This window comes from Rhinatrema bivittatum, chromosome 5 (assembly GCF_901001135.1).
Source record: "Rhinatrema bivittatum chromosome 5, aRhiBiv1.1, whole genome shotgun sequence".
NCBI lineage: Eukaryota > Metazoa > Chordata > Amphibia > Gymnophiona > Rhinatrematidae > Rhinatrema > Rhinatrema bivittatum.
In genome coordinates this window covers 46,788,939-46,811,449 of record NC_042619.1, presented here as the reverse complement: position 1 = coordinate 46,811,449, position 22,511 = coordinate 46,788,939, and the positions used below count along the sequence as shown (strand labels likewise).

At 46.0% G+C, this 22,511-nt stretch overlaps 1 protein-coding gene across 2 annotated transcripts in view; it reads left to right on the top strand.

Moving 5' to 3' along the window:
• Window positions 1–22,511, top strand: part of CHORDC1 (cysteine and histidine rich domain containing 1) — a 160,060-nt gene that overhangs the window by 8,841 nt on the left and 128,708 nt on the right. For both annotated transcript variants that reach the window (XR_003856844.1, XM_029602299.1), the window contains exon 3: window positions 10,131–10,187. Coding sequence is in view for 1 of the 2 variants with exons in the window: in XM_029602299.1 (XP_029458159.1) it covers window positions 10,131–10,187 (57 nt within the window). In the remaining variant the exon portion in view is untranslated. The remainder of the gene's footprint in view (window positions 1–10,130; window positions 10,188–22,511) is intronic.

The window sequence follows — 22,511 nt, the reverse complement described above, 5'->3', positions numbered from 1 at the left end:
TGTCAGCGCGGCGTCTCCTCTGGCTGCGAAATTGGGTGGCGGATTTGTCCTCCAAGTCCCAGCTTTGTAATCTACCCTTTAAGGGCAGCTCCTGTTTGGGAAGGATCTGGATCAGCTGGTAAAGCTGCTTGCCGAATCCAAGGGCAATCGCTTGCCGGAAGATAAAAGATCTTCTAAGAGTCTTCCCTCCTTGAGCTAGGTTTCGGGACTCTTGCCGCTTCAGAGCGGGTAGATATTCCGCACCTCCTGCTTCTAATCCTGCTTCGGGATGCCAGCAGTCCTTTCGAGGGGGTCACCAGCCTGGAAGAGATTCGGGACACCTTGGTGCAGGAAGTAATAAAAAAAACTACAATGAAGCCACGAGCACCCATTCCATTGTCGAAGCTGTCGGAGGCAGGTTATCCAACTTTTACACGGAATGGGCAAGAATTACATCAGACCGCTGGGTCTTAGAAGTGATCAAAGACTGGTATGCACTGGACTTCTCGCTCCCGGTCAGGGAGGTTTTTGTGGAGTCCCGAGTGGTCTCAAGTGTCAAGCGAGAGGTGGTCCAGGTGACTCTACAACAACTTCTCGAACTCAAAGCTATTGTCCCAGTTCCGGAGGCTCAACAGGGACGAGGTCGGTACTCCGTGTACTTTGTGGACCCCAAGAAGGAGGGCACGCTTCGGCCCATCCTCAATCTGCAGAAGGTGAACCATTTCCTTCGGGTTCCTCACTTTCGTATGGAAACCTTGAGGACAGTGATGGCAGCGGTTCGAAAAGGGGAATTTCTCGCCTCTCTGGACCTCACGGAGGTGTATTTACACATTCCGATCCGGCTGAATCACCAGAGGTTTTTGTGGTTCAAGGTCTTGGGACGACATTTCCAATTTCGAGCCCTCCCATTTGGTCTCTCAACACCTCCTCGCACGTTCACCAAGGTGGTGGTGGCGGCAGCAGCGGCCTTCCTTTGTCAGGCGGGAATCTTGGTCCACCCGTACCTGGACGACTAGTTGATTCACGCGAAGTCTCAGGAGGACTGCGAGAGATCAGTGCACATGATGTTCATATTGTGATCCCTAGGTTGGGTAATCAATGTGCAGAAGAGTCACTTGGAACCCACTCAGAAGTTGATTTATCTCTAAGCACAATTCGATACTTTGCTGGGCAGAGTGTTTCTAGTGGCGGACTGAATAGGAAAGTTGCAGGAACAAAGACATTCCCTTCTTTGAAGGAACAATCCCACAGTGTGGCATCATCTTCAGGTCCTGGGCTCCATGGCGTCAACCTTGGACTTGGTTCCTTGGGCATTCGCTCACTTAAGACCTTTACAGTGTGTGCTTTTGTCTCGCTGGAGCCCAGTGTCTGAGGAGTTCCATCTACCAATGCATCTACCAATGCCAGTCTGTCATGGTGGCTGTCACTGGACAATCTGGAACGGGGGGTGGATTTGGACACTCCGAATTTGCTGATAATCTCCATCGATGCCAGCCTCTCAGGTTGGGGGGCGGTGTGTGCAAACAGGTCTGCCCAAGGGCCTGGCCCTGCGGGCGTTTCTTCCCTGGATCCAGGGCAGAATGGTGCGAGTCTTCTCGGACAATGCGACAACGGTGGAGTACATCAACCGGCAAGGTGGGACTCGAAGTCCCGCCGTAGTACTGGAAGCACGTCTTCTGTTCACCTGGGTGGAGCGCCATCTCGAGGGCATTGCCGCATCCCATGTCGTGGGAGTAGAGAATGTGCAAGCCGATTATCTCAGCCATCAGCAACTAGACCCAGGGGAATGGGATCTATCTCTCGAGGCGTGGAATCTCATTTGCGCCAGATGGGGAACTCCTCAGCTGGATCTGATGGCAACACAGGCGAACGTAAAAACAGTTCGTTTTTTCAGCCGTCGCAGAGAACAGGGCTCGGTGGGCATAGACGCTCTCATGTGTCCTTGGCCCACGGAGATTCTTCTGTATGCCTTCCCGCCCTAGCCCCTCATAGATCGGCTTCTCCATCGCATAGAGCAGCACCCGGGAAGGGTGATTCTGGTGGCGCTGGAGTGGCCACGTTGTCTGTGGTTCGCGGATCTGGTACGCTTGGCTCTAGCGGGTCCACTTCAGCTGGCTCATCTAATGCATCTGCTTCATCAAGGGCCCATATTTTCGGATCAGGAGGATCGCTTCTCTCTTGCGGCTTGGCTTTTGAGAGGCGACGTTTACGCTTGAGGGGTTATTCAGAACAAGTCATGTCCACCCTCCTACAGCGAGACGTCCAGCCACCTCTATGGCCTATGTGAGAGTTTGGAAGCTTTTTGAGACATGGTGTCATCAGCGTTCCTGCGACCCTTTAGCGGTGCATGTTCCTCGGGTGCTTGACTTTCTGCAACAGGGCCTCGCTAAGGGCTTGGCGTTCAATTCCCTTCATTACAAGTTGCAGGTCTAGGTGCCTTGCAAGGAAACTTTGATGGCTGTTTGCTGGCAGTGCATCTGGATATTGCTCGGTTTCTTAAGGTGGTCAAACATTTGCGCCCTCAGATCCGTTCAGTGTGTCCGGATTGGAGTTTGAATTTAGTCCTGCGAGTTCTATATGGTGCTCCTTTCGAGCCTCTTCGTGGAGTTTCCCTGAAAGATCTGATTTTGAAAACTGTGTTTTTGGTGGCCATTTGCTCGGCCCGTCTGATTTCAGAGTTGCAGGTGCTGTCTTGTCGGGATCCTTTTCTTCGGATTTATGATAATCTGGTATCGTACGGTTCTGTCCTTTGTCCCTAAAGTGGTTTCAGCCTTTCACGTCAAACTGTGGAGCTTCCAGGGTTCCCTAACTGGTCCCGGTAGTCTTCTCAGAACAGAGACCTTCATCTTTTGGATGTGCGGCGCGTCTTATTGCGCGATCTGGAGTTTACCAGTGACTTCAGACATTCTGATCATTTGTTTGTTCTCTTTGGTGGCCCAAAGAAGGGGGGGACAAAGCGTCAAAGGCGACCATATCTCAGAGAATTAAGGAAGCCATTTGTGCGGCATACATAGCCCGAGGGAGTCAAATGCCTTTGGGTCTCAGTAGGGCCGGTGCAAGGGTATAAGGCAACCTAGGCAAACCTTACAGCCTCCCCATACACAATTTTTTAAATTATGCATTTATAATATATTTTACATGAAAAATGACATTTTGAGGTAAAATTAATATACAAATTGTGATAATTTCATGCACTGTTGTGATGCCAACAAGAAAATGTTGCATCTTGGAATTCATATGGCATCATACCTATTGTGATATATTTCGGCATGGTCCTCATGTATCAACACAGTACTATTTGCCAACACTCAAAGAATAACAACCCCACCTATGAAAAAGAATATCACAAATATTACACCAGAATCTAAAATATCAATACACCTCCTATCAGGAAAACAGAACAGGCCAAGCTACAGAGAAACCACATGCTAAAAGAATGCTTCATCTCAGTCTTTGCATGCAGAGCACTAAATACAGAATAAAGCCACATAAAGTATAAATAGAAATGTGCAGACAAAAACTGAACTGTAAAATGCATCACACCAGACTCTATACAGTGTAACAATGGAAAACCAAATATTTCACTATTCCTTGTGAAACAAATCAATAAAATCAAGATATATAAATCATTAATTGTAATTATAAAATCATACAAATAAAATAATAATAAATAATTTCAAAACAGCTAATGAATAGAATATCCAATAATTAAACTCATGCAAATTTTAAAGCTTTACCAAACACCAATAAAATATTTCAAACAGCAGACACATCACATACTACCTAATAATTAAAATGGTAGTCAATCAAGAAAAATGAACTTAAAAAGCCACCATTACTTACCTTCTCCAGCATTTCTCCTACTCCTTTCCCTTGCAGGCCACACCAGAAGCAGCAGTAGCTGCTGAAGCTGTCCTCATAGTCCTCTTCCTTATGGACCACAACCAGTTTCTTCTCTCTCTCGCACAAGCACACACATGTCAGTCATCTCCTTGATCATTCTCTCTCACACATACACACATCATCTCTCTGGCCAATCTCTCTCAATCACACAATGCTCTCGCTCTCTCTTACTTACACACAGGCTTTCAATCACACACATGCTCTCTCTATTTCACTTACACACAAGCTCTCAATCACACACATGCCCTCCCTTACAGTCAATAACATGCTCCATCTCTCTCGCACACACACAAGCATCCTCCCTGACTCACATATACACCACACACATACAGAAGCACCCTCCCTGTCTCACAAACACATTACACTCTCACAGAAGCACCTTGCTTTCAGACTTGCAGCATTTTTCACTTTTAGTGAAAGTGATGCTCCCAACCCTTAAATAAGAAAACCACATTCCTATCAGAAGGCAAAATGGCACCCTTCCTTTAGGTTCTGTCCTCCCACACCGTACAGCTTCTCTTGTTTAACGCTTTAAGGGAATAAAGCAAGTGTCTTTTTTCAAACTATCAGTCGTATGATTATTCATGTGGGAGATATGGAACAGAAAGATGCACTTAGTCAGCTTCTCTTTTACATGGGAAAATTCCAGTCTTAGTCATTTAAAAATATACATTTTCTAAAGGCTTAAAAAAAACAAAAAACAGCAAAACCATTTCAGATTGGAACTATTCTAGTCTTCATGCTTAAATTATGCTTAAAAAAAAAACCCAAACCCCACCTGGCATCAGTATCTTAAATTTGATTTTGCTGAAATAAACATTTTAAATACTTTACATTTTTTTTTTTTTGCTTTATTTGCCTCTACCCACTTCGTTAAATTTTATTTTCCAGAAGAGAGATGCCTAAAATTCAGTAATTTCATCTTCCATCCAACTTTTCAAAAGTTGCGCTACCAGCACAAAAATTGAGGTGGAAAGAAGGCAAAACGATTACCGGCATGGTTAAAAGGGGAGGTGAAAGAAGCTATTTTAGCCAAAAGATCTTCATTCAAAAATTGGAAGAAGGATCCAACAGAAGAAAATAGGATAAAGCATAAATGTTGGCAAGTTAAATGTAAGACATTGATAAGACAGGCTAAGAGAGAATTTGAAAAGAAGTTGGCCGTAGAGGCAAAAACTCACAGTAAAAACCTTTTTAAATATATCCGAAGCAGAAAGCCTGTGAGGGAGTCTGTTGGACCATTAGATGATCGAGGGGGTTAAAGGGGCACTTAGAGAAGATAAGGCCATCGCGAAAGTTTAAATGATTTCTTTGCTTCGGTGTTTACTGAAGAGGAGGTTGGGGAGGTACCCTGTTACTGAAGAGGATGTTGGGGAGGTACCCGTAATGGAGAAGGTTTTCATGGGTAATGATTCAGACTGAATCAAATCACGGTGAACCTAGAAGATATGGTGGACCTGATTGACAAACTGAAGAGTAGTAAATCACCTGGACCGGATGCTATACACCCCAGAGTTCTGAAGGAACTAAAAATTGAAATTTCAGACCTATTAGTAAAAATTTGTAACCTGTCATTAAAATCATCCTTTGTACCTGAAGACTGGAGGATAGCAAATGTAATCCCAATATTTAAAAAGGGCTCCAGGGGCAATCCAGGAAACTACAAACCGGTTAGCCTGACTTCAGTGCCAGGAAAAATAGTGGAAAGTGTTCTAAACATCAAAATCACAGAACATATAGAAAGACATGGTTTAATGGAACAAAGTCAGCATGGCTTTACCCAGGGCAAGTCTTGCCTCACAAGTCTGCTTCACTTCTTTGAAGGAGTTAATAAACGTGGATAAAGGTGAACCGGTAGATGTAGTATACTTGGATTTTCAGAAGTCGTTCCTCATGAGAGGCTTCTAGGAAAAGTAAAAAATCATGGGATAGGTGGCGATGTCCTTTTGTGGATTGCAAACTGGCTAAAAGACAGGAAACAGAGAGTAGGATTAAATGGACAATTTTCTCAGTGGAAGGGAGTGGACAGTAGAGTGCCTCAGGGATCTGTATTGGGACCCTTACTTTTCAATATATTTATAAATGATCTGGAAAGAAATAAGACGAGTGAGGATAATCAAATTTACAGATGACACAAAATTGTTCAGAGTAGTTAAATCACAAGCGGATTGTGATAAATTGCAGGAAGACCTTGTGAGACTGGAAAATTGGGCATCAAAATGACAGATGAAATTTAATGTGGATAAGTGCAAGGTGATGCATATAGGGAAAAATAACCCATGCTATAATTACACAATGTTTGGTTCCATATTAGGTGCTACAACCGAAGAAAGAGATCTAGGCGTCATAGTGGATAACACATTGAAATCGTCGGTTCAGTGTGCCGCGGCAGTCAAAAAAGCAAACAGAATGTTGGGAATTATTAGAAAGGGAATGGTGAATAAAACGAAAAATATCATAATGCCTCTGTATCGCTCCATGGTGAGACTGCACCTTGAATACTGTGTACAATTCTGGTCGCCACATCTCAAAAAAGATATAATTGCGATGGAGAAGGTACAGAGAAGGGCTACCAAAATGATAAGGGGAATGGAACAGCTCCCCTATGAGGAAAGATGGAAGAGGTTAGGGCTTTTCAGCTTGGAGAAAAGACGGCTGAGGGGGGATATGATAGAGGTGTTTAAAATCATGAGAGGTCTAAAACTGGTAGATGTGAATCGGTTATTTACTCTTTCGGATAATAGACTACGGGGCACTCCATGAAGTTAGCATGGGGCACATTTAAAACTAATCGGAGAAAGTTCTTTTTTACTCAACGCACAATTAAACTCTGGAATTTGTTGCCAGAGGATGTGGTTAGTGCAGTTAGTATAGCTGTGTTTAAAAAAGGATTGGATAAGTTCTTGGAGGAGAAGTCCATTACCTGCTATTAAGTTCACTTAGAGAATAGCCATTGCCATTAGCAGTGGTTACATGGAATAGACTTAGTTTTTGGGTACTTGCCAAGTTCTTATGGCCTGGATTGGCCACTGTTGGAAACAGGATGCTGGGCTTGATGGATCCTTGGTCTGACCCAGTATGGCATTTTCTTATGTTCACATTTCAATTTTTAAACTGGCAGATTCCTTTCTCACATACCATATACACACACATAGAAGCACCATCCCTTTCTCACATACACACGACATACACAAACACACAGAAAGAAGATCGGCGCAGCCGGTCTAGCTGATCATGTGGTCGAAGAAAGGAAGATCGGCACAGCCGGAGACCAGGCGCCAAGACTTAGGGGGCGCCGTGGCAGGCAGGCAGCCCCCCTGGTGGTCCAGCGGAAAGCCCAGGAGTGATCTGCCGCTCCCGGGGCCTTGGCTGCCACTAACCAAAATGGCGCTGGTAGCCTTCAGCCCCTATCATGTGACAGGGGCTACCGGTGCAATTGGTTGGCCCCGTCACATGGTAGGGGCTAAAGATCACCGGCGCCATTTTGGTTAGTGGCAGATCGCTCCCGGGCCCTCCGCTGGACCACTGGGGGGGTGGGGGAGGTGTTGGGAGGGTGGCACTGGGGGGGGGGGGGGAAGACAGGGCCAGTCGGGGGCTGGCAGAATTTTGAAAGGGTTCTTTTTGCCCTTTCAAAATTCTACTGCCTGCCGCGGCGCCCCCTAAGTCTCTGCGCCTTAGGCACAGGCCTAGCTCGCCTAGTTCTTTCTCTGGCCCTGGGTCTCAGAGCTCATTCCACTAGGGCTCAGGCTACCTCCTGGGTAGTGTCGGTTACTGTCGCCTCAGGAGATCTGTAGGGCGGCGGTGTTGTCGTCTATTCACACTTTTACGAAACATTACCGATTGGACATTAAGGCTTCTGCTGAACCGTCCTTCCTGAAGAGTGTGCTTTGTGCGGGTCTTTCGGGTTCCCGCCCAGTGTAGGGTGTCTTGGGTACATCCCACTTTTCTGGACTGATCTGGGTATGTTCAGGAAATGAAAATTGGTTCTTTCCTAGCGTGTAGCAGATGGACTCAGGACCAATAGATATAGTGTACTCCTGATAGCAATTGGAGACGGATCAGATTTCAATCTGACGTCAGCCCTAGTACATATACCCCTGCAGGAAGTGCAGCTCTTCAGTATTTTGCAGTGAAGGGATAAGAATGAATCAGCAGATAGTATGGGGCATCTAGAGATTATTGGGTCTCATGACATCGGCCCATTGCTACATCCTTATCGCTACATGAAAAGAGCCTCATGGATTCTCAGATCATGGTAGAGTTCAGCCACCCAAGATCCCCAGGACAGCATTAGCATCATTCAGCTTCTCAGGGACTCCCTGTCTTGGTGGCTGAAACAATCTAACTTGACCAAAGGAATATAATTCCAAATTCCTCCAATGCAAATTGTTCTGATCATGGCTATGCCCAGCTGCGGAGTCCACAGAATATCTGATTTGCTACCTGGATTCAGTCTGCTAGGGCATTTTCCTCACCTGCCAGATACATGGATTATGGACCATTCCTTGAACTATTGACCCACATCTGGGCAGTTTCATGACACAGGAGGTACAACCCTGTTCTTGATTGGATGAGGACAATTTTGTAAACCAACTGATCTCTGAAAGACCTTAGTTTACCATATCACCCTTAGCGCTAGGAAAATTCTGATAGACTTACCTGAACAGACTACAGATACATTGAAATCGTCGGTTCAGTGTGCTGCGGCAGTCAAAAAAGCAAACAGAATGTTGGGAATTATTAGAAAGGGAATGGTGAATAAAACGGAAAATGTCATAATGCCTCTGTATCGCTCCATGGTGAGACCGCACCTTGAATACTGTGTACAATTCTGGTCGCCGCATCTCAAAAAGGATATAATTGCGATGGAGAAGGTACAGAGAAGGGCTACCAAAATAAGGGGAATGGAACAGCTCCCCTATGAGGAAAGATGGAAGAGGTTAGGACTTTTCAGCTTGGAGAAGAGACTGCTGAGGGGGGATATGTTAGAGGTGTTTAAAATCATGAGAGGTCTAGAACGGGTAGATGTGAATCCGTTATTTACTCTTTTGGATAATAGAAAGACTAGGGGGCACTCCATGAATTTAGCATGTGGCACATTTAAAACTAATCGGAGAAAGTTTATTTTTATTCAACGCACAATTAAACTCTGGAATTTGTTGCCAGAAGATGTGGTTAGTGCAGTTAGTATAGCTGTGTTTAAAAAAGGATTGGATAAGTTCTTGGAGGAGAAGTCTATTACCTGCTATTAAGTTCACTTAGAGAATAGCCACTGCCATTAGCAATGGTAACATGGAATAGACTTAGTTTTTGGGTACTTGCCAGGTTCTTGTGGCCTGGATTGGCCACTGTTGGAAACAGGATGCTGGGCTTGATGGACCCTTGGTCTGACCCAGTATGGCATTTTCTTATGTTCTTAAAATCCACACAGCTTTTTTTTCATTTGAATCCAACAAGACTGAAACTGCTGTTGCCAAATGCACCCTTTCTAACTGGCTAGCATATTACAATTCCTTCTGTTAGTCTCAGGCAGACCTGAATTTGTTGGGGCACGTTGGGACTCAGTGTTAGGGTCATGGTGGCATTGGTGGCCCATATACGATTGGCTTTTTTGGTGATCTGTAAGGCAGCAATGTGGAGTCCTCTCTACACATTCACATCTCAGTATTGCTTTGGGCAGGGACTCCTAATGTGACAGATTTGGCCATTCTGTCCCTTGGAATCTTTGAGATGTAAAACCAGCTCCATCCATGCTAGGGCCCCCGTTAAGGAAAAATAAAAGACCAGTTACCACAAAAATATTTTCCCCCATTGGTTTTTGGTTATTCCCACTTTTTTTTTTTTTTTATGGGGGGGGGGGGCAGTTTATATTAGATTCCCCATATATGAGGACTTTGCTTTCTGCAAGGACAAGCAGGATGCTAAATTGCATGCCTGTAACGAGTGTTATCCGCAGAATGTAAGTCCTCAGAAAACCCTCTTACCTCCCATTGGAATTAGTTCTTCAGGTTCTTTTAAGCTATTATATAGACTAGAGAGCCCTGTCATGCTGATGGACAGGCTACATATGCTCTGAGCATACGAAATGCTTCTGGAAGCTGTTAAGTAATCCTCCCGCACCAGGCTCCATTGGATGTCCTTACCCATATGTAAAGACTAATGTCTTGCTGTTCTTAGGGAACACCTGTTAGATAAGCAGCTTGGCTATATGAAGGGTACCATTTCACATTTCTCTCTTTCATTTATAGGGCTGGTCATGTTGTAAGAGAAGAACAACAGATTTTTCTGATTTCTTAAACATCGTGGTAAGTATTTTCTAGTGCTTTGATTAATGCAATATTTTGGCAAGGAAATAATGACTTTGCTTTGAACCACCTTAAATTTCCTTTTTGCCGGTGTATACTGTTTAAATTACATTTGCTTCCAAGTAGGAAAAATGACTTCAATAAAGTTCTTTGTAGTTTAATGCTTGCTTTACTTCTCACTTCTTGCTGAGCCTATCAAAGCACTATAGCAGGAACAAGCAAGGTTCTGGGGACAGGACACCACACAAAAGGAAACAAGAATTTCCTTGTACTCTATCCTGAACTGCAGAGGAATTTCTTTAAAAAAAAAAAAAAAAAATCAAAAGTTAAATATTTTCAATTTTCTACTCTAGTAACAAGGTCAGGTAATTTTAAACTCATTGCACAATAACATTTATAGCTTCCATAATGAAAACGTTCTTCTGTTCCTTTCTCCCCTTCTCATGCCCCTATCAAACCTTACCCTTTCATACATAGAAACAGAGAAATGGTGGCAGAAAAGGACCAAATGATCCATCCTGTTTGCCCAGCAAGCTTTTTAAAGTAGTAGGTGCAGGTTATGCCCACGTTTCCCATGTGCAGGTTATTCCCATGTTTCTCTTAAGGGTCGTAATTGCTGTGTCCACAAGCCTTACAATAACCCATAAAAATTGCAGCTAGCAACATTTTTAACTGGGTGATGAGCTTTCTTGAAAATTCAGACAGTGCTGCTTGACATGCCTTGCTAATGGGTATTGGCTATAGAAACAGTCCTGTGCTTTTTCCCTTATGTCTGCGTATCGGTACCCCAAACCGTAGAAGTTGGCCCTCTTCGTTGTCTGAATCAAATTCCTTTATTCCCCTTTTCCCCCTGTTGTTGAAGTGGGAAGCAATGTTGCAGTTACATTAAAGAAAAAGAAAAATATTTCTTACTTCCAGTATTTTGAGTGGACTATTTAACTATGTAAACAAGTGACTATCATAGCACAGGGTCCAGTGTATCTTATCTGGTAACCCATACGCATAAGCTTTGGTGTGCTAGGAGATATAATCATCAGTCGCTTGAATATTTGTATTTTTTTCACTCTTGTGCTGTGAACTTCCTCCCTTTTTTTTCTTTTATTTTTTTTTGCTGGAAAAGTTTTTTAAATATGTACCAAATATGTACTTATCTATTAAATAACCATGCTGATCCAGAAGTTCTGAGCTTCACAGTGATTGAGTATGCTTGCTTATGCTGATGATGACTTCATATTTCATTAATTCCTCTTAACGCTGTCTTAAACGCCCGACACCGCAGCGTTTCAGAGAACACTCCTTCAGGGGAAACAGCGAAACTTCTTTCCTCACAATGTTCAACGTGAGCATTTGTTTCCTCAGCTCCTTGACTTTTTTCGTGATGACGTGCTGCTCTGCTCCATCACAGTGGCTGTGGTGACAGGCGGTGTCGGGCGTTTAAGACAGCGTTAAGAGGAATTAATGAAATATGAAGTCATCGGCATAAGCAAGCATACTGTGAAGCTCAGAACTTCTGGATCAGCATGGTTATTTAATAGATAAGAACATATTTGGTACATATTTAAAAATTTTTCCAGCAAAAAAAAAAACAGGGAGGAAGTTCACAGCACAAAAGAGTGGGGAAAAAAAAAAACCAAGCGACTGATGATTATATCTCCTAGCACACCAAAGCTTATGCATATGGGTTACCAAATAAAATACACTGGACCCTGTGCTATATGATGGTCGCTTGTTTACACAGTTAAATAGTCCACTCAAAATACTGGAAGTAAGACATTTTTAATTTTTTGTGATTTATTTTTTCTTACATATAGAGGTTCATATAATTTAGCAGTTACATTAAAAGCATCAAGGCTTAATGGATAAGCATAATAATCTCCGTATCTTCTGCTAAGGGTAGTAAGCGCTGTACCAGCAAGTAACCCCCCTGCACGCTTTTCTCATTTCTGTCCTTTAGCATTTAGAGATCCACAGTGTTTATCCCATGCCCCTTTGAATTCTTTGACTGTTTTGTCTTCACCACCTCCTCCGGAAGGGCATTCCAGGCATCTACCACCCTTTCCGTGAAGAAATTTTTCCTGATAGTTCTGAGTAACCCCCCTGGAATTTCATTTTGTGACCTCTAGTTTTATTTTCTTTCCAGTGGGAAAGGTTTGACGTTCATGCATCATTAAAACCTTTTAAGTGTCTGAAGGTCTGTATCATATCTCCCCTGCACCTCCTGTCTTCCAGGGTATATATATTCAGATCCTTCAGCCTCTTCTCATAGGTCTTCTGAGTCTGACCCCACACCATTTTGGTTGCCCTTCTCTGGACCACCTCCATCTGTGTCTATCCTATTTTGAGATAAGGTCTACAGACCTGAACACAGTACTCCAGGTGAGACCTCGCCAAGGACTTGTACAAGGGCATTATCACCTCATTTTACTTACTGGTTATTCCTCTCTCTATGCAGCTCAGCATTCTTCTGGCTTTAGCTATCACCTTATCATATTTTCAGCCATCTTCAGATCCTTTTCTTGGTCCGTGCACATCAGTCTTTTACCCTCCATCACATACAGCTCTTTTGGATTAGTGATTCACAGATGCATGACTCTGCACTTCTTAGCACTGAATCTGAGCTTCCAAATCTTCAACCTCTCTTCAAGCTTTCTTAAATTACTTTTTAAATTCTCTCTACTTCAGGCATGTCTGCTGTTTTGCTGATCTTTGTAAATGATGCTAATAGACTATCCCTTCCACATTGTTGTTCACAAAGCTATTGAACAGAACTGGTTCAAACACCGATCCCTGTGTCACTCCATTTAACACCGATCTCTCTTCAGGTTAGGTCACACTTACCATTACATGCTGTCTCTTATCAGTCAACCTGTTTGTAAACCATGTTACCAGCTTGGCGCTCACTCCCAAGCTTCTCATTTTATTCACAAACCACCTGTGTGGGACCGATTCAGAAGCTTTGCTGAAATCCAAGCAGATCATATCAAACGTTCTTCGATCTAGTTCTCTAGTTACCCAATCAAAAAAATTAGATTTGTCTGACAGAACCTTCCCCTAGTGAACCCATGCTGCCTTGAGTCCAGCAACCCCACTGGATTGTAGATAGTTCACTATCATTTCCTTAGCCGAATCTCCATTAATTTTCCTACCACTGATGTGAGGCTAATCGGCTTCCACTTTGCTACCACTCTTGAAGTGGGACCACCAGGTCTCTTTTCCAATCCTGCAGCACCACTCCCAGTTCCAGGGAGTGGTGCTGCAGGATGTTCTATTGTGTTCTATTGTGCAGGTTGTTCAGTGGACCTGCCAGCACATCTCCGAGCTTCAATTTCCTGGGATGTATCTCATCTGGCCCCATGGCGTTGTCCACTTTGTTTGCCTAGCTTCTCCCATACATTCTCCTCTGTAACGGAGTTTCGTCTATCCCATCCCCATCTGCAGTCTTGTCACCCAGCAACGGTCCTTCTCTAGGATTGTCTTTAGTGAACACAGAACTGAAATATTTGTTTAATATTTCTGCCATTTCTTCATTTCTCTCCACACATTACTTTGTTATATTTTAATTTCACTATACCACTTCTTGCTTCTCCAAGGACTAGCAGGTAGTCGTCACATGGGTGACAATATCAGATGGAGACGGATGTGGGAAACTTATGTCAGTTTCTAGAAACTTTGACAAGGCACACTGAGCATGCTCAGCATGCCCTATACCACGCGTCCATGTGGGGATTCCTCTTCAGTCTCTTCTGTGGATCTGTGAGCTTCGTTGTCTGAATCAAATTCCTTAAAAATTTGGCATTCCTAGCGTGTAGCAGATGGATTCAGGACCAATGAGTATAGTGTGCTCCTGATAGCAGTTGGAGACTGAGTCACATTTCAATCTGATGTCAGCACCAGTATATATACCCGTGCAGGAAGCTCTGCTCTTCAGTATTTTCTGTCTCCATAGCAGTTCGGGACTCTGTACACATTTTCCTAGCGTGTAGCAGATGGACTCAGGACCAATGAGTATAGTGTGCTCCTGATAGCAGTTGGAGACGGATCAGATTTCAATCTGACGTCAGCCCTAGTACATATACCCCTGCAGGAAGTGCAGCTCTTCAGTATTTTCCGTCTCCATGGCAGTTGGGGACTACCTGCACGTGCTCACAGCGTTAGAACAAATTCTACGGAGAAAACACAAATTCAAAAGGAAACTTACCTCTACTTACCTCTAACTCTATTTAAAAACTTGGTTATTTAAACGTGCTTATCCGGAATAGATTTAATCGAGCCTTTCCAGAATAGATTTTTCCCCATTTTGTCAGCCCATATGCCTCTCACAAGTGATTATACATGCCTTATGTTAAGGTTTCTTGTTGTTTTTGTTTAATCTATACTTCCATGCTGCAGCCTGTTATCCCCTTCCCAGTTCCATCTCCCTGTTAATATGTATCTTCCAAGCCTAAATGTTCGAATTTAAACCGGTATGATGTCTCCCACTAATACCAGTATATAAAAGTCTTTAAATAAATTAAATACAGATGAGTCCCGCTCTCCTGCGATGATACCCTCGGGTCCCTCCCCCAGTTGAGAATTCCCGCGGTGATTTCCGTGGTCCCTCAGAGGTAAGCCTTGGTCCGGCGGCCGATCCGCGGCAGGGACCTAGCCCCTGATCCCGGGCGCGGCTGAGAGGCAGCGGGTGCATCCTCGAGCGCGGCGGTGAAGGTATTTGCCCTCTCCCCCTGCAGCCGGAGACCGCCCGGAACGAAACCGGGAAGCACCGAAGACAAGGTAAGGTAGAAATCTTCTTCATAGAATCTGGTCTTCGAGGTTCGAGGAGTCTCACAGGTCGCCGGCCAGGACCAATGCCGCTGGGTTGATCTGCCCTAGCAGGGCCAGGCCCCGGTTAGAACCAAGGGTCCTCCACGTGGAGACCCTCTGAGGTGGTCGCCATATTGCCCGCGTGGTCACCGTCGCCATTTTGGCCCTATTCGCCGCTCTGTCCACAGTCTCGATCCGGGCGCACAAGGCTAGCTAGGCGCACAAAATACATGTGCGCATAAAGTTACACACAAGTGCCGTGCGCATAAGATATATGCGCATTGCGGGCTCACTGGGTTGGGTGCATACATGCGACTTGGGCGCACACCTGCACGCACACAACCCGCACGCACATTTTAGACGCACCAGAGCGCATAAGGATTTACGCGCCTATACCCATGGCACCACCGGAAACGGAGATCAAGGCTCAAGGCCTCTGCCCAGCATGCCACATCAGAGCCGCATAAAACGAAGAGGCCAACGCCCTGTGCGTTCACTGCAAGGAGGCCCTGGGAGATCCAGCCCAGGGCCGAGTACTAGCTCCTCAATGAGTACCCCGGACCTAGCAAATTCCAGCGGGACAGCCCCAGGGACACAGCACCCCCTAGCTTGGACCCAGCGTCTATCTCATGGGTGGAATTCTTCAAAGGCCTACACACCTTCGTGCACATGCAGATGGAGCCTCCGGCAAAACAGCCACAGCCTCCACCAGAAGACCTTTATGCCCCAGGCCCTTCTAGGCCCAGACAAATGTTTCCACCATCCAGAAGTCCCACCTACGGGGACACGGACAACTCTGAAGAGGATTCAGAGCCCCTAGAAGAGGAGGAACTCCCCCCGGGGACTGAGCCTCACCAAACCATGAGCCGCTTCTTCACCAAGGATGAGCTCCCAGACCTGGTCACCCACATCCTGAAAGAGCTTGCAATCCCGGGCACAAGTGCTTCGGGGGAGCCTAAGACGAATCCCCTGCTAGAGGGACTCCGCCAGACCTCTCGCCATTTCCCTCTGTTAAAAGCCGTCCAGCAGCTAATTGACCTGGAATGGAGTGCTCCAGAGTCCATATTCAAAGGGGGACGGGCTATGGCAGCCATGTACTCCCTGGACCCGGCGGCCAAAGACCTTCTGACATGCCCAAAAGTGGATGCCATGGTCTGCGTGGTCTCGAAGTGCACTACTATCCCAGTGGAGGGGAGGTGCAGCGCTCAAAGATGCTCATGACCGACGTCTGGAATCCATCCTTAAACAGTCCTCCTTCGTCGCTGCTGTGTCCCTACAAATAGCGGCCTGCTGCACCGTGGTGACACGTGCCTGCTGCACCGTGGTGACACGTGCCTGCCTATCACAGACCAGGAGCAACACCCCTGGGGAAGCCATGGAACGAGCAGTATCATTCCTTGCGGATGCTGCTTCCGATCTGGTGCGGACAGAGGAGTGTCATCAGCTGTGGCAGCCAGGAGGCAACTCTGGCTCCGAAAGTGGTCGGCCAATGCATATTCCAAAATGCGACTCACAAGGATGCCCTTCAAAGGATCCCTCCTGTTCGGCAGTGAACTAGAGAAACTGGCTAACAAATGGGGCGAGTCCCCATTGCCGCAACTACTAGAGGACAGGAATAAGAAAAACCAGCGACCCTTCCCCCGGTCCTTCAGGGGCAGAGGTTCACAGCGCTTCAACCCATACAGAAATAATTGTCAAGCACCCTGCCCTACAGGCAGGAACCAGTCCTTTCAGAACAAGCACAACAAAAGGGGAACCAGCTCGGGTCCAGGCCCCAGCCACACCCCACAATGAGATTCAGCTGACCCCTCCAAGGGAAGAAGCTATAGGGGGCAGACTAGCCCTATTCTACCACAGATGGGTCGAGATAACTTTGGACAAGTGAGTCCTAACCATCATTCGAGAGGGGTACTATCTGGATTTCCTACAAACCCCTCCGGACAAGTTCGTGGAATTCCCCTGCCACGACCCCTCCAAGAGAGTAGCAGTGGAAGTTACACTGACCAGACTACTGGCCCTCGAGGCCATAACACCAGTACCCCCACAAGAAATAACTACTGGGCATTATTCCATTTATTTTATCATCCCCAAGAAAGAGGGGGCGTTCAGACCTATCCTGGACCTCAAGTCTGTCAACCGCCACCTTGAGGATTCCCCGCTTCCGCATGGAAACCCTACACTCTGTAATAAGGGCATTACAACTGGGAGAGTTTCTCACATCCCTGGATCTGTCGGAAGCCTACCTACACATCTCGATCAGTCAGGAAGATCATAGTGGGGGTGGCGGCAACACTGAGGAAGGAAGGAATCCACATACACCCTTAGCTAGACGACTGGCTGATCAGGGCAAAATCCCCAGAAGAAAGTCACCAAGCAACCAACAGTCAAAACTCTACTGGAGAGCCTCGGATGGGTGGTCAACACAAACAAGAGTTGTCTGCAGCCCTCACAGTCTCTAGAGTACCTAGGAGTCCAATTTGACACCAAAGAAGACAAGGTCAGCCTGACTCCCACAAGGAGATCAAAACTGAGGAACCGGTTACAAATCCTGCTGAGCGAACCTCGCCCCACAGCATGGGATTACCTGCAAATCCTCGGTCTGATGGCATCCACACTGGAAGTAGTGCCATGGGTGTGAGCTCACATGCGACCCCTACAGCGCTCACTCCTATCGCGATGGAATCCACTGTCTCAGAATTACGCCGTACGTCTACCAATCCCGGGCAGAGTTCGGACCCAGCTACGATGGTGGCTACAAGTCAGCCACCTGAGCCAGGGAACAAGACTATCTTCACCAACCTGGACCCTGCTCACCACAGACGCCAGCCTACGAGGATGGGGAGCACACTGCGAGGAGCTAACCGCCTAAGGGCAGTGGAATGCAGAAGTCGGGATGGAAGATCATCCGCCTAGAAGCACGGGCGGTCAGACTAGCCTGCCTACGGTTCGTTCACAGACTCCGGGACAAAGCGGTCAGAGTAATGTCGGACAATGCCACAACAGTGGCCTACATCAACCGTCAGGGGGGGAACCAGAAGCCAACAGGTGTCTCTGGAAATAGACCCCCTAATGTCGTGGGCGGAAGTAAATGTCCAGGAGATCTCGGCCATCTACATCGCCAGGAAAGACAACATCACGGCAGACTACCTCGGCAGAGAAAGTCTAGACCCAGGAGAATGGAAGCTGTCGACCGCAGCATTCCAAATGTTAGTGAACCGGTAGGGAACACCAGACATGGACCTTCTGGCAAACCGGTCCAACGCCCAAGTACCCAGGTACTTCAGCAGCAGGCGGGAACCTCAGTCCCAGTCCCAGTCTGCCATTAACTGCTATTAAGTTAACTTAGAGCATAGCCACTGCCATTAGCAACAGTAACATGGAATAGACTTAGTTTTTGGGTACTTGCCAGGTTCTTATGACCTGGATTGGCCACTGTTGGAAACAGGATGCTGGGCTTGATGGACCCTTGGTCTGACCCAGTATGGCATTTTCTTATGTTCTTATGTAGTGTATCGATGCCCTGGTACAGTCCTGGCCACAGGGGACTCTTATTATACTCCTTCCCACCGTGGCCCCTATTAGTCTCAATCATTCACAAGATACAGCTACACAGGGGACTAGTACTTCTGGTGGCCCTGGACTGGCCAAGAAGACAGTGGTACGCAGACATGAGAAGACTACTGGCAGGGACCCCCGCTGCTTCACATAGAGACCTGCTTCAACAAGGGCCGATCCTCCATGAGGATCCAGCTCTATTCTCTCTTACGGCCTGGCCATTGAGAGGGCTCGCCTGAGAGAGAGCAGATACTCGGGGGCTGTAATCGACACCTTACTTCGAGCACGCAAGTTCTCCACATCTTTAACGTTCATAAAGATTTGCAGAGTATTCGAAGCCTGGTGCGAAGACCACGACATCATACCACGCTCAGTTAAAGTTCCCGCGATCTTGGAATTCCTACAGAATGGGCTACAGAAGGGTCTGTCCCTCAACTCCATCAAGGTACAGGTGGCCGGACTGTCATGCTACGGCACCAAGAGCGAGAGCAGCAACATAGCCTCTCACCCGGACGTTTCACACTTCCTGAAAGGAGTAAAACACATCCGCCCACCCCTAAAGTGGCGGTAGCTCTTTGGAATCTCAACTTGGTCCTGGATTTTCTAGCATTACCAATACAAGGTTCTTCCCTTTGGACTCTCGGCAGCACCCAGAGTTTTCACCAAGTGTATGATAGTAGTGGTGGCTCACTTACGTCAGAAAGGAATGACAATCTTCCCATATTTGGACGATTGGCTCATAGTAGCTTCGAACCCACAGAAGTTACTCGAGCAACTTTGACAATTAATAGACTGCCTGAACGGCCTGGAACTGATAATAAATTACCACAAATCGAACGTGAACCCAACTCAAATTCTGCAATTCATTGGGGCTCGACTAGACACTATACACAACAGAGCATTCCTACCGGAAGACAGGAGACACGAAATGTCGTCTCCTGCGAATTCTCATTCGCACACACAAACCAACAGCAAGACAAATCTTTATAGTCTTGGGTCACATGGCAGTAGCCATCTTCACAGTCCCCAACACCAGACTTCACATGTGTCTTCTACAGTGGGGACTGAAGCATAAATGGAAACAATACTCACAACCATTGACAAAATGCCTACTACTCACCTCAGAGATGGCAACGGACATCAGTTGGTGGCTCAAGAAATCCACACTCTCCAAAGGAGCATTGTTCAACCTACCTCCTCACAATGCAGTCCTGACTGGAAAGTCCAAATGGGAGCCCATTTGGACTTTCTAGAAACACAAGGCCTATGGTCTCCACAAGAACAAAACTTGCAAATAAACCAATTTAAACTCTGAGCAATACGAAACGCTCTCCAAGCGTTCCAATCCCATCTGCGGGGACGCAGAGTAATGGTTTACACGGACAACCAAGTGACAGTGTTTTACATAAACAAGGAGGGTCCGGTTCATGGTCCCTATGGCAGGAAGCTCTGTTGATCTTCCAACTAGCCCACCAACATTCCATTCATCTGCAAGCAACGTACTTGCCAGGAATAGCCAATACCAGAGCGAGCAGACCGACTGAGTCAAGTGTTTTATCCTCATGAGTGGACTCTCAACCCAAACATAGCTCAAGGTCTGTTTCTACAATGGGGGATCCCAACAATAGATCTCTTTGCAACAGAAATGAACACACAAGTTCCTCTTTTCTGTTCACTTTGGCCCACTCCCAACAGAGTAGCGCAGGACGTGTTCCTGATTCCTTGGAAAGGGAGCCTAATGTATGCCTTTCCACACATACCGCTCATCACAAGGACTATTCAGAAATGTATGGCAGACGAGGCACAACTGATCCTCATAGCACCCGCTTGGCCCAGGCAACCATGGTACAGTTATCTCCTACGCCTCTCCATCACAGACCCGATTCGACTACCAAGTCAACCAGATCTGTTGATCCAACAAGCACACTTCTTCATCCACTTCACGCCTCTCTTCACTTGACAGCATGGAGATTCAGCGGTTCTTATTAGATGAACAGGGCATATGCGCAACAGCCCAGCAAGTATTGATAGGGTCTAGGAAACAATCAACTAGACGCAATTACAGTTTCAAATGGAAACGCTATTCCGACTGGTGCACATCTAATGGAATCTCCCAGCTAGATTGTTCTCCGGAGCTGCTCGTAGACTACCTTTACATGCTGTATACTTCTGGCCTAGCGACTTCCTCGATAAGAGTTCACCTTAGTGCAATAGCTGCTTATCACAGACCATGTCACAACCAACCTATCTCTACTCACCCCCTGGTGACTCATTTCATCAGAGGCCTCTTACATCTTCGTCCTCCAATCGCTAAACCACCAGTCCCGTGGAATTTAAACGTAGTATTGGAACAACTGATGTTGCCACCATTCGAACCCATGGATTCTGCTCACATAAAATACCTAACTTGGAAAGTAGTATTCCTAGTAGCAGTCACAGCTGCATGAAAAGTCAGTGAGTTACAAGCATTAGTCCATTACGTTCCATATCTACAATTTTACCACCAGAAAGCAGTTCTTCGAACTCACCCAAGCTTTCTTCCAAAGGTGGTATCACAATTCCACTTGAATCAAACGATAGAATTACCAACGTTCTTTCCCAAGCCTCAGTCAAATGACAGGGAGCGGATGCTCCACACGCTTGACTGCAAACATGCGTTAGCATACTACAAGGATAGAACGCACTCTGATTTCCGTTCTTCTCAACTTTTTGTCTCATTCAATCCTAATGCACCGGGACTACCGGTAACTAAATATACCATTTCCAGCTGGATAGCACAATGCATCCAATTTTGCAACAACAAGAAAAATCTAACCCTGGCATCTTTTCCAAACGCTCATCAGGTGAGAGCTATGGCCACATCCATAGCACATCTCCGCTATGTTCAACCCGTAGACATCTGCAAAGCGGCTACATGGTCATCTCTTCTCACACATTCACATCCCATTATTGCCTAGATCAGCAAGCAATGACTGATGCAAAACTAGGGCGAGCTGTACTACACTCTTTCACCTAAAAAAAAAAAAAAAAAAAGGAAAGAATAATTAATAAAATAGGATGTCGACTACCACTTCTTTATGATCACGCGACAGGAAGGACTCCGATTGAATAGTGTGATCAGGAGCTTGGGACTCCCTTGACAGCATGGCTAATTCAGCCCTGCTATTAACGGGGGAAAAAGCAAGTTTGCTTACCGTAAACGGTGTTTCCGTGGATAGCAGGATGAATTAGCCATGCTGACACCTCCCCCCCCCCCCCTGTTAGTCGACCTTTTTTTCTTCTATTGCTATGCCTAAGCTTAATTACAGACTGAGGAAAATCTGTTAGTTTCCTGCACGGGAACACACGCGCAGCCGCAGAGGACACAAAACTTTAACCTCTGCTTAGGAAGCTCCGCCTCCTGGGCCCTGATGGACAGTTCCCAACATGACAGCATGGCTAATTCATCCTGCTAGCTACGGAAACACCGTTTAAGGTGCACAAACTTGCTTTTTGTCACTTTGTTTTACTTTGGCAATCCTTCCACTTGACCTTTTGCGTCTCCTCCTGATTATTCTGTTTCCTTTTTGGGATCCTTTATACTTGAATGCTGTTTTTTGCCTTTATTTTTTCAGCCACCTTCATAGAGAACCAGATCAGTTTCTTTTTTTCTTATTATTCTTGTTACTTTTCTAACATAGATTTGTTGCCTTTGTAATAACTCCTTTTAATTTGGCCCATCTTACCCATTTTCTCCCAGTCTTCCATTTCTTCCTCCAGTCCCCATTTGGACATCTCATTTTTTGTGTGACTTCTCTGTATACTGTTCACAAAATCGAGCCATACTGTCTGATCACTGGTGCTCAAGTGAGCCCCTACTGGAGCATTAGACACATTATCCCCATTAGTGAGCACTAGTTTGAGTATCACACCCTCCCTCGAGGGTTCCATTACCATTTGTTTGAGCAGAGTCCCTTGAAGGGCATCCAC